The 13,247-nt window shown below is 36.8% G+C and overlaps 1 protein-coding gene across 2 annotated transcripts in view; it reads right to left on the bottom strand.

Annotated features, from left to right (window-relative positions):
• Positions 1-13,247, bottom strand: part of ARHGEF26 (Rho guanine nucleotide exchange factor 26) — a 137,984-nt gene that overhangs the window by 50,629 nt on the left and 74,108 nt on the right. For both annotated transcript variants that reach the window (XM_015131841.3, XM_077994162.1), the window contains exon 9: positions 10,378-10,452. In XM_015131841.3, the coding sequence (XP_014987327.3) occupies positions 10,378-10,452 (75 nt within the window). The remainder of the gene's footprint in view (positions 1-10,377; positions 10,453-13,247) is intronic.

The following is a 13,247-nucleotide window of genomic DNA, read 5'->3' as shown; positions in this document are numbered from 1 at the left end:
GTGGAAACCTTACAGGCCATGAGAGAGAGGCATGACATATTTCAAGTGCTGAAGGCAAAAAACTTTTACCCTAAAATAGTATATCCAGGGAAAATATCCTTCAAACATGAAGGAGAAATAAAGACATTCCCAGACAAACAAAAGCTGAGGCATTTCATCAACACTAGACCTTTCCTGCAAGAAATGCTAAAGGAAGTACTGTAATCAGAAAGAAAACGATGTTAATCAACAATAAGTAATCACCTGAGGGTACAAAACTCCCTGGTAATAGTAACTACATAGAAAAACACAGAATATTATAACACTGTAACTATGGTGTGTAAACTACCCCTACCCTAAGTAGAAGAGTAAATGATGAACCAATCAAAAATAGTAACTACAACAACTTTTCAAGACATAGTCAGTACAAGAAGATAAAAACAGAAACAACAAAATGATTAAAAGTGGGGGTATGAAGTTAAGACATAGAGTTCTTACTAGTTTTCTATTTGCTTGTTTCCTTGCTTATGCAAATAGTGCTGTTATTGTGTTAAAATAATGGATTATAATATTTGCAAGCCTCATGATAACCTTAAACCAAAAAATATACAATGGACACATGCAAAATAAAATGCAAAAAACTAAACCATATCATCAGAGAAAATAACCTTTGCTAGAGGAAAATGAAAAAGAAAGAAAGAAGGAATAGAAGACCACAAAACAACTAGAAAACAAATAATAAAAGGGCAGAAGTATTACCACTGAATGTAAATGGACTAAACTCTCCAATCAAAAGACAAAGACTGGCTGAATGGATTAAAAAAAAAAAAAAAAAAAGACTGATTGATCTGTTGCCTACAAGAAACACTTTACCTATAAAAACACACATAGGCTAAAAACAAAGGGATGGAGAAAGATACTACATGTCAATGGAAACCCACCTCCCCCCCTCCAAAAAAAAACAAGAGATACTATATTTGTATCAAACACAATGGATTTCAAAAAAAAAACTATAAGAAGACACAAAGAAAGTCAGTATATAATGATAATAGGGTCAATTCAGCAAGAGAATATAATAATTTTAAATATATATGAACTCAACACTGGAGCGCGTAGATATATAAAGCAAATATTATTATAGATAAGGAGATAGACCACAGTACAATAAGAGCTAGAGACTTCAACACCCCACATTCAGGACTCGACAGTTCTTCCAGACAGAAAATCAACAAAGAAACATCAGACGTAATCTGCACTATAGACCAAATGGATCTAATAGATATTTACAGAACATTTCATCCAGGAGCTACAGAATACACATTCTTTTCCTCAGCACATGGATCATTCTCAAGAATAATCCATATTTAGGTCACAAAACAAGTCATAAAACATGCAAAAGTTCTGAAGTAATATCAAGTATATTCTTTGACCATAATGAAGTAAAACTAAAAATTAATAAGAGGAATTTTGGAATCTGTACAAATACATAGAAATTAAATAATATGCTCCTGAATGACCAGTAGGTTAAAGAAGAAATTAAGAAGGAAATTGAAAAATTTCTTGAAACAAATGATAATGGAAACACAACATATCAAAACCTATGTGATACACTAAAAGCAGTACTAAGAGGGAATTTTACAGCTGGAAGTGCCTACATCAAAGAAGAGGAAAAGGCCGGGTGCAGTGGCTCACGTCTGTAATCCCAGCACTTTGGGAGGCCGAGGTGGGTGGATCACTTGAGACCAGGAGTTCAAGATCAGCTTGCCAACATGGTGAAAGAAACCCCATCTCTACTAAAAAATAATACATGGGCATATACCCAAAGGACTATAAATCATGCTGCTATAAAGACACAGGCACGCGTATGTTTACTGCAGCACAATTCACAATAGCAAAGACTTGGAACCAACCCAGTGTCCATCAATGATAGACTGGATTAAGAAAATGTGGCACATATACACTATACACCATGGAATACTATGCAGCCATAAAAAAGGATGAGTTCATGCCCTTGGTAGGGACATGGATGAAGCTGGAAACCATCATTCTGAACAAACTCTCGCAAGGACAGAAAACCAAACACTGCATGTTCTCACTCATAGGTGGGAATTGAACAATGAGAACACTTGGACACAGGGTGGGGAACATCACACACCGGGGCCTGTCGTGGCGTGTGGGGAAAGGGGGATAGCATCAGGAGATATACCTAAGGTACATAATGAGTTAACGGGTACAGCACACCAACATGCACATGTATACATATGTAACAAACCTGCACATTGTGTACATGTACCATAGAACTTAAAGTATAATAATAAAAAAGCATAATAATAATAATATAAAAATTAGCCAGGCATGTGCCTGTAGTCCCAGTTACTTGGGAGGCTGAAGCATGAGAATTGCTTGAACTCAGAAGGTGGAGGCTGGTAGTGAACCAAGATCACGCCACTGCATGCCAGCCTGGGAGATACAGCAAAACTCTGTCTCAAAAAAAAAAAAAAAAAAAAAAGGAAAAAGGAAAAATTTCAAATAAACTAACAATAAAACTCAAAGAACTAGAAAAGTAAGTGCAAACCAAACCCAAAATTGGTAGAAAATAAATAATTTTAAAAATCTAGAGGAAATGGACAAATACTTAGACACATATCACCTACCAAGATTGAACCAAGAAGAAATCCAAAAGCTGAATAGACCAATAACAAGTAATGAGATAGAAGCTGTAATAAAAAGTCTCCAGTAAAGGAAAACCTGAGACTCAATGGTTTTACTGCTGAATTCTACCAATCAGTTAAAGAAGAAGTAATGCCAACCCTACCCAACCTATTCCAGGAAATAGAGGAGGAGGGAATACTTCTAAACTAATTCTACAAGGCTAGTATTTCCGTGATACCAAAACCAGACAAAGACACATCAAAAATAAAACTACAGGACAATATCTCTGATTAATATTAATGCAAAAATCCTCAACAAAATACTAGCAAACTGAATTCAACAATGCATTAGAAAGATTATTTATCATGACCAAACGGGATTTATCCCTGGGATGCAAGGATGGTTCAACATAGGCAAATCAATCAGTGTAATACATTATATCAACCAAATGAAGGACAAAAATCATATGATCATTTCAATTGTGCAGAAAAAGCATTTGATAAAATTCAACATCCCTTCATGATAAAAACCCTCAAAAACTAGGTATAGAAGGAATATACCCCAACATGATAAAAAATCATGTATGACAGACCCATAGCTAGTATCATACTGAATGGGGAAAAATGGAGAGCCTTTCTTCTAATCTGGAACATAACAAGGATATCCATTTTCACCACCGTTATTTAACATACTGGAAGTCCTAGCTAGCGCAATCAAACAAGAGAATGATATAAAGACCATCCAAATTTGGAAGGAAGAAATCAAATTATCCTGTTTGCAGATTATAAGATCTTATATTTGGAAAAACCTAAAGGCTCCACAAAATAAAAACTATCAGAACTGATAAACAAATTCAGTAAAGTTGCAGGATACAAAATCAACATACAAAAATCAGTAGCATTTCTGTATGCCAACAGTGAACAATGTGTAAAAGAAATTAAAAAGTAATCTCATTTACAATAGCCACACATAAAATCAAATACTTAGGAATTAACCAAAGAAGTGAAAGATCTCCATAATAAAAACTATAAAACACTGATTAAAGAAATGGAAGAAGACACCAAAAAATTGAAAAATATTCCATGTTCATGGATTGGAAAAATCAATATTATTAAAATGTCCACACTACACAAAGAAATCTACAGATTAAATGTAAACCCTATCAAAGTACCAATGACATTCTTTACAAAAATATAAAAAATCCTAAAATTTATATGAAACCACAAAAGATCCACAACGGCCACAGCCATCCTAAGCAAAAAGAACAACATTGGAAGAATCACGTTACCTGACTTCAAATTATACTACAGAGTTATAATAACCAAGACAGCATGGCACTGGCATAAAAACAGACACATACGCCAGAAAAGCAGAAAAAAATAACTTAAAAACAAATCCACACACCTACAGTGAACTCATTTATGACATGAATGCCAAGAACATACACTGAGGAAAAGACAGTCTAATAAACGGTGCTGGGAAAACTGAAAATCCATACATAGAAGAATAAAACTATACCCCTATCTCTTACCGTATACAAAAATCAAATCAAAATGGAGTAAATACTTAAATCTAAGACCTCAAACTATGAAACTACTACAAGAAAATGTTGGGGAGAATCTATAGGACATTGGTCTGGGCAAAAATTCCTTGAAAAATACCCTACAACCACAGGCAACCAAAGTAAAAATGGACAAAAGGGATCACATCAAGTTAAAAGTCTTCTGCAAAGTATAGAGTCAACAAAGTGAAGAGACAACCCCCAGAATAGAAGGAAAATATGTGCAAGCTACCCATCTGACAAGGGATTAATAACCAGAACATATAAGGAGTTCAAACAACTCTATAGGAAAAAATCTAATAATCCAATCAAAAATGTGCAAAGATTTGAATAGACATTTTTCAAAAGAAGACACACAAATGGCAAACAGGCATATGAAAAGGTCCTCAACATCACTGATCATTAGCGAAATGCAAATCAAAACTACAATGAGATGTCATCTTATTCCAGTTAAAATGGCTTATATCCAAAAGACAGGCAATAACAAATGCTGGCAAGGATGTGGAGGAAAGGCAACCCTCATACACTGAGCGTGAGCATGTAAATTAGTACAACCACAATGGAGTACAGTTTGGGGGTTCCTTTAAAAACTAAAAATTGATTACTATATGATTCAGAAATCCTACTGCTGGGTATATACCCAAAAGAAAGGAAATCAGTATATCAAAGAGATATCTGGACTTCTATGTTTGCTGCAGCACTGTTTACAATAGCTAAGATCTTGAAGCAAACTAAGTGTCCATCAATAGATGAATGAATAAAGAAAATGTAGCACATATACACAACGGAGTATCATGCAACCATGAAAAAGAATGATATCCAGTCATTTGCAACAACATGGCTATAACAGGAGATCATTATGTTAAATGAAGTAAGCCAGACACAGAAAGGCAAACATTACATGTTCTCATTTGTGGGATTAAAAAAACTTTTTAAATGAACTCATGGACACAGAGAGTAGAATGACGCTTACTGGAGGCTAGGAAGGGTAGTCGGGGGCTGGGGAGGAGGTGGGGATGGTTAATGGGTACAAAAAAAAAATAGAATGAATAAGACCTACTATATGATCTATAAGATAGCACAACAGGGTGACAATAGTCACTAATAACTCCCTACATTTTAAAATAAAGAGTTTAATTGAATTATTTTTAATTCAAAAAATAAATGCTTGAGGGGATGGATACCCCATTCTCCATAATGTGTTTATTTTTTATTTTTCAAATACTTTAAGTTCTAGGGTGCATGTGCACAACGTGCAGATTTGTTACATATGTATATATGTGCCATGTTGGTGTGCTGCACCCATTAACTCGTCATTTACATTAGGTATATCTCCTGATGTTATCCCTCCCCCTTCCCCCCAACCCCACAACAGGCCCTGGTGTGTGATGTTCCCCACCCTGTGTCTAAGTGTTCTCGTTGTTCAATTCCCACCTATGAGTGAGAACATGCGGTGTTTGGTTTTCTGTCCTTGCGAAAGTTTGCTCAGAATGATGGTTTCCAGCTTCATCCATGTCCCTACAAAGGACATGAACTCATGCTTTTTTATGGCTGCATAGTATTCCATGGTGTATATGTGCCACATTTTCTTAATCCAGTCTATCATTGATGGACATTTGGGTTGGTTCCAAGTCTTTGCTATTGTGAATTGTGCCGGAGTAAACATATGCGTGCATGTGTCTTTATAGCAGCATGATTTATAATCCTTTGGGTATATACCCAGTAATGGGATGGTGGGGTCAAATGGTATTTCTAGTTCCAGATCCTTGAGGAATTGCCACACTGTCTTCCCATGATGTACTTATTTCACACTGTATGCCTATATCAAAATATCTCATGTACCTCATAAATACATGTACCTACTATGTACCCACAAAATTAAATAATAAAATAATAAAAATACTTTCATATCTACTTATCTATAAAAAACTATTTCATTACTTTTCAGGGGACAGGTGGTTTTTGATTACATGAGAATTTCTTTAGTGGTGATTTATGAGATTTTGGTGTACCCTTCACCTAAGCAGTGTACACTATGCCCAATGTGTACTCTTTTATCCCATCCCCCTCTCCCCCCTTTCCCCCAAATCCCCAAAGTCCATTATATCATTCTTATGGCTTTGCATCTTCATAGTTTACCTCCCACTTATAAGTGAGAACACAAGATATTTGGTTTTCCATTCCTGAGTTACTTCACTTAGAATAATGGTCTTCAACTCCATCCAAGTTGCTGCAAATGTCATTATTTTGTTTCTTTTCACAGCTGAGTAGTATTCCATGGTGTATATATACCACATTTCCTTTACCCACTCGTTGGTTGATGGACATTTGGATTAGTTCCATATTTTTGCAACTGCAAATTGTGCTACTATAAACATGAGTGTGCAAGTGTCTTTTTCATGTAATGACTTCTTTTCCTTTGGGTAGATACCCAGTAGTGGGACTGCTGGATTGAATGGTAGTTCTACTTTTAGTTCTTTAAGGAATCTCCATACTGTTTTCCATATTGGTTGTACTAGTTTACATTCCCACCATCAGGGTAAAGGTATTTCCTTTTCACCACATCCATGCCAACATCTATTATTTTTTTATTTTTAAATTATGGCCACCTTTGCAGGAGTAAGGTGGTACCTCATTGTGGTTTTAATTTGCATTTATAGTTAGTGACATTGAACATTTTTTCACATGTTTGTTGGCCATTTGTCATACACATGTACTTCTTTGTAAATGTATGAAGCAATATGTTACAGTAAAAAATTAAATAGAGCTTGACTATTTTGCCTCTGGGACAAAAGCTCATAATGTAACACTATCACCAACTCCAAATAGAATTTTGATGAGGTCAGAGTTAAAGCAGACATTCTCTTTCCATGGGAGAGTAAACAGAAGGAAATAACAGGGATGATTCATTTGGCATAAGACCATCTCTTGATCACTATTCCTTACACAGTACATATCACTCTGGATGACATGAATTATCAGATTCCTATGGAAATTATCAGATTCCCTAAAATTTCTCCCCACCCCCCGCATGTTAACCAACAATCAGGAGGTAAGCACATTTTTCATTTTACAGAAATGTTGTTCTTGTTTTTAAGTTGTTTGATTAGGTCAGTAAGTCTTTCCAAGGCCCTAAATTAAAGAAATTGTCACAGTTTTTTCAGCAACATGCATGAGCAATTTCAGCGAAGTATTATTTGCATCTTGTGAATAAACTGCATTATTTTAATTACCAAAAAGGTATGACTCTTTTTTTCCAAGAATGAGTGACTACTTAGAGATACTTACCCAAGAGATTAAGGCAGCATCTAGTTCTAAAAACTTGGGCCTCAACATACCAAATTCAACTCTTTAAAATAAAATATTGGGAACTCCCAATTTCTCTGATTTTAGATAAAGCAAACAAATGTAGTTCTACATTTTCATTCTGAACCATAAATGCTCTCTATGCATACTCTTTCTGCTGAAAGTATTCAATTGTTTTCCCAGAATCTATAAAACCTCATCAGTAACCTTTACAAATAAAAAAGAAGATTAATTCTTCAGCTGACTATATTGATTTCAGCCTCCCTATAACACTGGGAGACTGAAGGAATAATTCTAATATTCATGACTCATGTTCAATAGAGAGAAAGGTATGATTTGAGCTTCCCTATAACACTGGGAGACTGAAGGAATAATTGTAATATTCATGACTTATGCTCAATAGAGAGAAAGGTATGATGCCCTTCAGAGAAAGCAAGTCACTGGAGTGACATCTCTTCACATGATAGCCTTTTGTATACTTATAGTATCAAGGTAAAGCAATTCACTGGTCTATTACATTTTTGCCAGCCTTTCCTGAAAGTATCAGTATGAAATCAAGTGAACAAGAGATGCCTGAAGGAATGTAGTCATCTACTGAAACTAAGATGTAAAATTCTTGAAAAAAAGTAAGTAACATTTCAGGTTTAATTCAATAACCAATTACAAGTACCTTCCTATTTTTTTCTCTGTGCAAATTCTTTTTTTTCGGTTTCTTAGTAACAATCAGGCAAAATCTGTCAAAATATCATTTATGTCCAAGACTAGAACTTCTCTAGTAGTTTCTCCTAAAAACCTTCCCCCGTTTCCCTCCCTCACTCCTCCCCTAGGAAGACAGCATAGGGCTTGAGGTCTTGCAGGAAGCGCCACTGGCAGTAATACCTTATGTAACTTCTCACTTGTCAGGCTTTCTTTACTTAGTGTTCCCAAAATAGGTGTGCAGACCACTGATGGGATGAAGAGCTTAATTTAAGCTCACAGATACACTTACTTTTAATACAAAAGTATATGTTAGAAAAATAAACAACTAGCTAATAAAACCAATGATTTTGTAATTATTATTGGCAAGGATAAGGATAAGTAAAATGGTGACTCGATGTAAAGTTGACTAAAAGAAACAGTACTTCATAGTTAAGTGGTACAAAGCCATACCCAATTCATATAGGGCTATGTAACTGGAAACATTTAGGAAGCTTCTGATGCTACCAGTATCTTTGCTCCTCTGTGCCAACCTCAGACAGCATCCTCAGTGATACTTATACCTTCTATTGCTTCCTCTCAGCTAGATATTTCTATGAGTAGCTAACCCTACCTACATTTTTCTAATCTTTAAACAAATACACTAACAAAGACCCTCTCTCACTTCCCTTTCAGCCACAGCTCTTTCTCTCCCCACTCCCCAAATCTTAGACAGTCAGCTACCACTGCTGGCTGACTGCACATTCACACCTCCCTCTCATTTCTCCACACACTCAGCTCAGGTTCCCTGCCCCCGTCCCCCAGCCCCAGTATATAACCGACCTGACGATAAACCCAAGGATAACTTCAATCATTATCTCACTTTATCTTTCAGCAGCATTCAACAGAGTTAACCACCAAATCATCTGCCATTTGCCAAGCTATTACGGTTTCCCTTCTTCTCTGGTAGGTTTTACTTTGTTTTGATCTTTTTCTTTTTTTAGTTTCCTCCGCTGGCTTCTTTTCCCTTTAAGACTGTGAACGCTAGCATTTCTCATGGTCATTCCTCAGGCTCACTACCCTTCTCATTCCATATAGGCTCCCTAAGTAACCTCATCCACTCTCCCAGCTTCAACTATTGTCCATATGCTGATGATTCCCAAATCCATGTCTCCAGTTCAGGTCTCCACTCTGAGCTTCTGACTTGTTTATTTGGCCAACTTGGATGTTCTATAGGAATCTCAATGACAATGCGACCCAAATGGAACTTATCCACTCTCCCTATGTTTCTACTGTAGATGAAGAAGAGCATTCACCTTGCCACCCAAGCCAGAGACCATAGTCCTTGACTTCTGTCCTGAAATGTGCTCATCCAATCAGTCCCCAAGCCTGCCTCCCCAGTATACAGGCAGACCTCTCACCACCTTACCATCATGTCAACAGAGGCCACTGCCATCCCTTGCCTCATCAACTACTGGCCTCGGAACTGGTCCCATCCTCACTATCATCTTCATAATACATGAATTTAGCCTCTACATCATCTTAGGATCAGGCCCCCAACAGCCTAGCATGTATAACAAGGCCCCACACAGCTGGTTCCCCAGTGCTGTCTCTCAGATTGCGTTCTAGCTACATGGAGAACATTCCAGCTCTTCAAAATCTCCAATATCTTCTTGCCTTTGGATCTCTACACATACCTGAGACACTCTCTTCCCACAGTCCTGGGCTCACAGCCACTCCTGGGTTAGGTCTCAGCTTAGACACCACTGTGGACTTCCCTATCACGTCACCCACCACCCTTCATTGTAACTCTATTTTAATGTCTGCCTTACTCTTTCCACTGCACATTGCACGAGCGCAGTGAGCACACGTGTCTCACTCATCACTGCATTTCCAAGAAGTGGCATCATTCTTGGCACAGTGGTTGATACTCAACAACCACTTACTGAACGAGAAATACAGCTATTCAGCCACCAAAAGAAAATGAGGTATCTGTAGGTCCTTAAAGCAAAACTGTCTGAAACAGCAAAAATACCAATTTCACTGAGTATAGTAAACATTATTTTGTTTTGCAACTACCTAAAGAATGCTGTGCAAATGGCCATGAGACTCTACCAGTTTTCAGCATCAAGCCAAAACACACTTTGTTCTGAGATAACTGAATGGTTTCCTGTCTCACAAATAAACTGTCACCCAACAGTTACCTTGCTTACTTCCTTCAAGGCTCTTTTGCAGACTTCATACTTCGGAGAGTCCTTAGGTGTTTTTTGACAGATAGTCTGTAATGAAATAAAGGTGAACAAAATTTATTGATTTATTTTATTCAGTAAAATAAAACCAATGTCCAGCCATATCCTCTTACTCATAGCAAACAATGCCAAACATGGTATTATGGATGAGTATGAGGATAATATTAAAACCCAATTTAAAAACCAGGAAATAATCTTTAAACACAGGATCCAAGTCCATCCAGGGAATGGTTAAGTAAGAAGATAGGTGGGCACCCTGGTTTCAAATCCCAGCTCTGCCCCTTACTAGTTATGCAACCTTGGGCAAGTCACGGACTCTGTCTTTATAAGCCTCTCTTTCCTCATCTGTAAAACTGGGGTGATGCCAAATACATCACAAGGTTGTTACAAGTGTTAATGATAATTTATGTAAAGTTCTTTATGAGTGCCTGGCATACGGTATGCCCTCAATAAATAAGAGTTACTTTAATTATCAGCATTGTAATCATTGTTATTAGAGGCAATTATATTTGTAGATGATACATTTTGAATAAAAAGAACAGCCGGGCACAGTGGTAGCACTTTGGGAGGCCAAGACGGGCAGAATGCTTGAGTCCAGGAGTTCAAGACCAGCCAGGGCAATATGGAGAAACCCCATCTCTACAAAAATACCAAAAAAAAGATTATCCAGGCATGGTGGTATGCACCTGTGGTCCCAGCTACTCAGGCGGCTAAGGTGGGAGGGTCACTTGAGCCCAGGAGGTGAAGGTCGGAGTGAGCCGAGATCGCACCATTGCACTCCTGGGTGACAGAGTCTCAAAGAAATAACAACCAACCAACCAAAAAAAAAAAAAAAAAAAAGGAGCAAGGGAAAAAGAGCCTGCTAGATTTTCTGTGATATATTTATACTGAGAAATTTCATTTGTGAATTTCATTTGTGATAGTAAAATCAAGGTCAAACAGGGTCAATTCCCGGTAAATTTAATTACTTATAACTTTAAAGCTATACACACACATTCAAAGTCCAAGGAACCAATTTAATTATTGAAACTGTTTATTTCAATTAACAAGCTTAACTGAATTTTCAAATGAGGTAAAATTGAAGAGACACTACTTTAAGTACATTTATATTCTGTCTAAATGGCCAGATTTCCACACATGAGAAACAGTTTAGAGCAACAGGCATCAGGCAGAGGTAGAAAGTAGCTGGGGACTAGCAAGTCACTGGTCCCTTAAATATACAGAAGCACCAAGCCAAGCCATCTGAAAGTCAGGCATCAAGATTTTTAACTATGTGCTATGTGAGAAACACAGAACGCACCATCTGTGGAGGTTCTTATAGTTTTTGACTACGACCTACTGTAAGAAATACTTTTACACTGCAACCAGCACACATGCACACATAAATGAACCAGGATTTTATGAAACAGTATTTAACCACTTTATGAGCAATGTACATACGCTCATAATTCAAAAATCAGTTTTATGACCCACTAATGGGTATGAAAGCAGCATGAAAAATACTGGTTTATGTCTCTGAGAGCAGGCATTCGAAGCTGGACTCCATATATTGATATTTTATGTAAAATTCTGTGCATACACAAACTCTCTGGGAAGAAAAGCTATAGCTTTACTCAGAATCTCAATGGGGTCTGTGGCTTAAAAAAAGTTTAAAGCCTACTGAGCAATCAGCATGAATCTCCAACACTGTATAACATAATGTGTTAGATTTTGGAGTCCCATTCTATACAAGTAAATTTCTCAAATTTAAAAAGGCTATAAAAGGCTTGGCGATCATAGCATATATAAAATCTGGAAAACATGTTTAAAATGCATTTCATTTATTTTTATTCTTTTATTTCAATTCTCAAAGAGGAATAAAATGCATTTTCAGAAGAAGAAAAATAATCTGAAAATTCCAAAGTCTAACATTACAAGAAATGTTATATTTACAAAGCACTCACTTCTTGTTTAAAAAAAATAGTCACATTTGAAATAATATTTCCTTATATGGACCAAAGTTTCCTTCTTAAGCCAAAATTTGATTTTGATAACTTAGCAGCATTCTATCTTTAAACATGATAAATACTGATTTCAAAAAAAAAAATCAGAAAGTGAAATGTTCAAAACTGCAAGCTTCCCAAAATGCACACAGGAGGGAAGTTCCCGAATTATAGGAGATGGGTGGAGAAGGTGTAAAAGCAGTAGAACGAGGTGAACTTGAGGAGCACAAGGTGCTGTGAATCCTGAAATATCTGACAAAACCTCTCCAAAACTGCAGCAGTCAGCTAAATGCTCATGATCCCAAGCTTTTACACATTTCAAAATTTCAGCATTTTTAAAGAATATATTTTAGAATTTACAATGGGAAACAGAAGGTGAAATTTACTTTGTAACCTTCATCATAATTTTTAATATATATTTTACTTTAATTAGTAAAAATCAGGTATGTAAAAAGTTGACCTTATATCAACATTATGATCCAATTTTAAAGTAGGATTGTAACAAAATATTTTCTAATTAGATCCAAAAGACACTCTGTGGTCCACTGCTGGGGTGGCCCCTATGTCGAGCCACCCTGTTTTCTCTTCTGCTGCTCTAGCAGCTCCAGTGCAGCCAGTGGCAGACTCTCCTGCCCATAGCCTACCTGTCTTTCCAGCTGCACGTACTACTAGGCAGATTCCACTCACTCTTCCCAGTCATGTCTTGCCATTATTCAAAGTCAAACACTTGCTTTCTTCATGAATGCTGCCTAACACAAGAAGGATGCTGGGCTTTTTCCTCATTCACTTTGCACAATGATAATACAGGCAATACTAAGCCTTGTCATGCTGAAGAGACACTCA

Source organism: Macaca mulatta, chromosome 2 (genome assembly GCF_049350105.2).
Source record: "Macaca mulatta isolate MMU2019108-1 chromosome 2, T2T-MMU8v2.0, whole genome shotgun sequence".
NCBI lineage: Eukaryota > Metazoa > Chordata > Mammalia > Primates > Cercopithecidae > Macaca > Macaca mulatta.
This window is presented reverse-complemented; position numbering and strand designations above follow the sequence as displayed.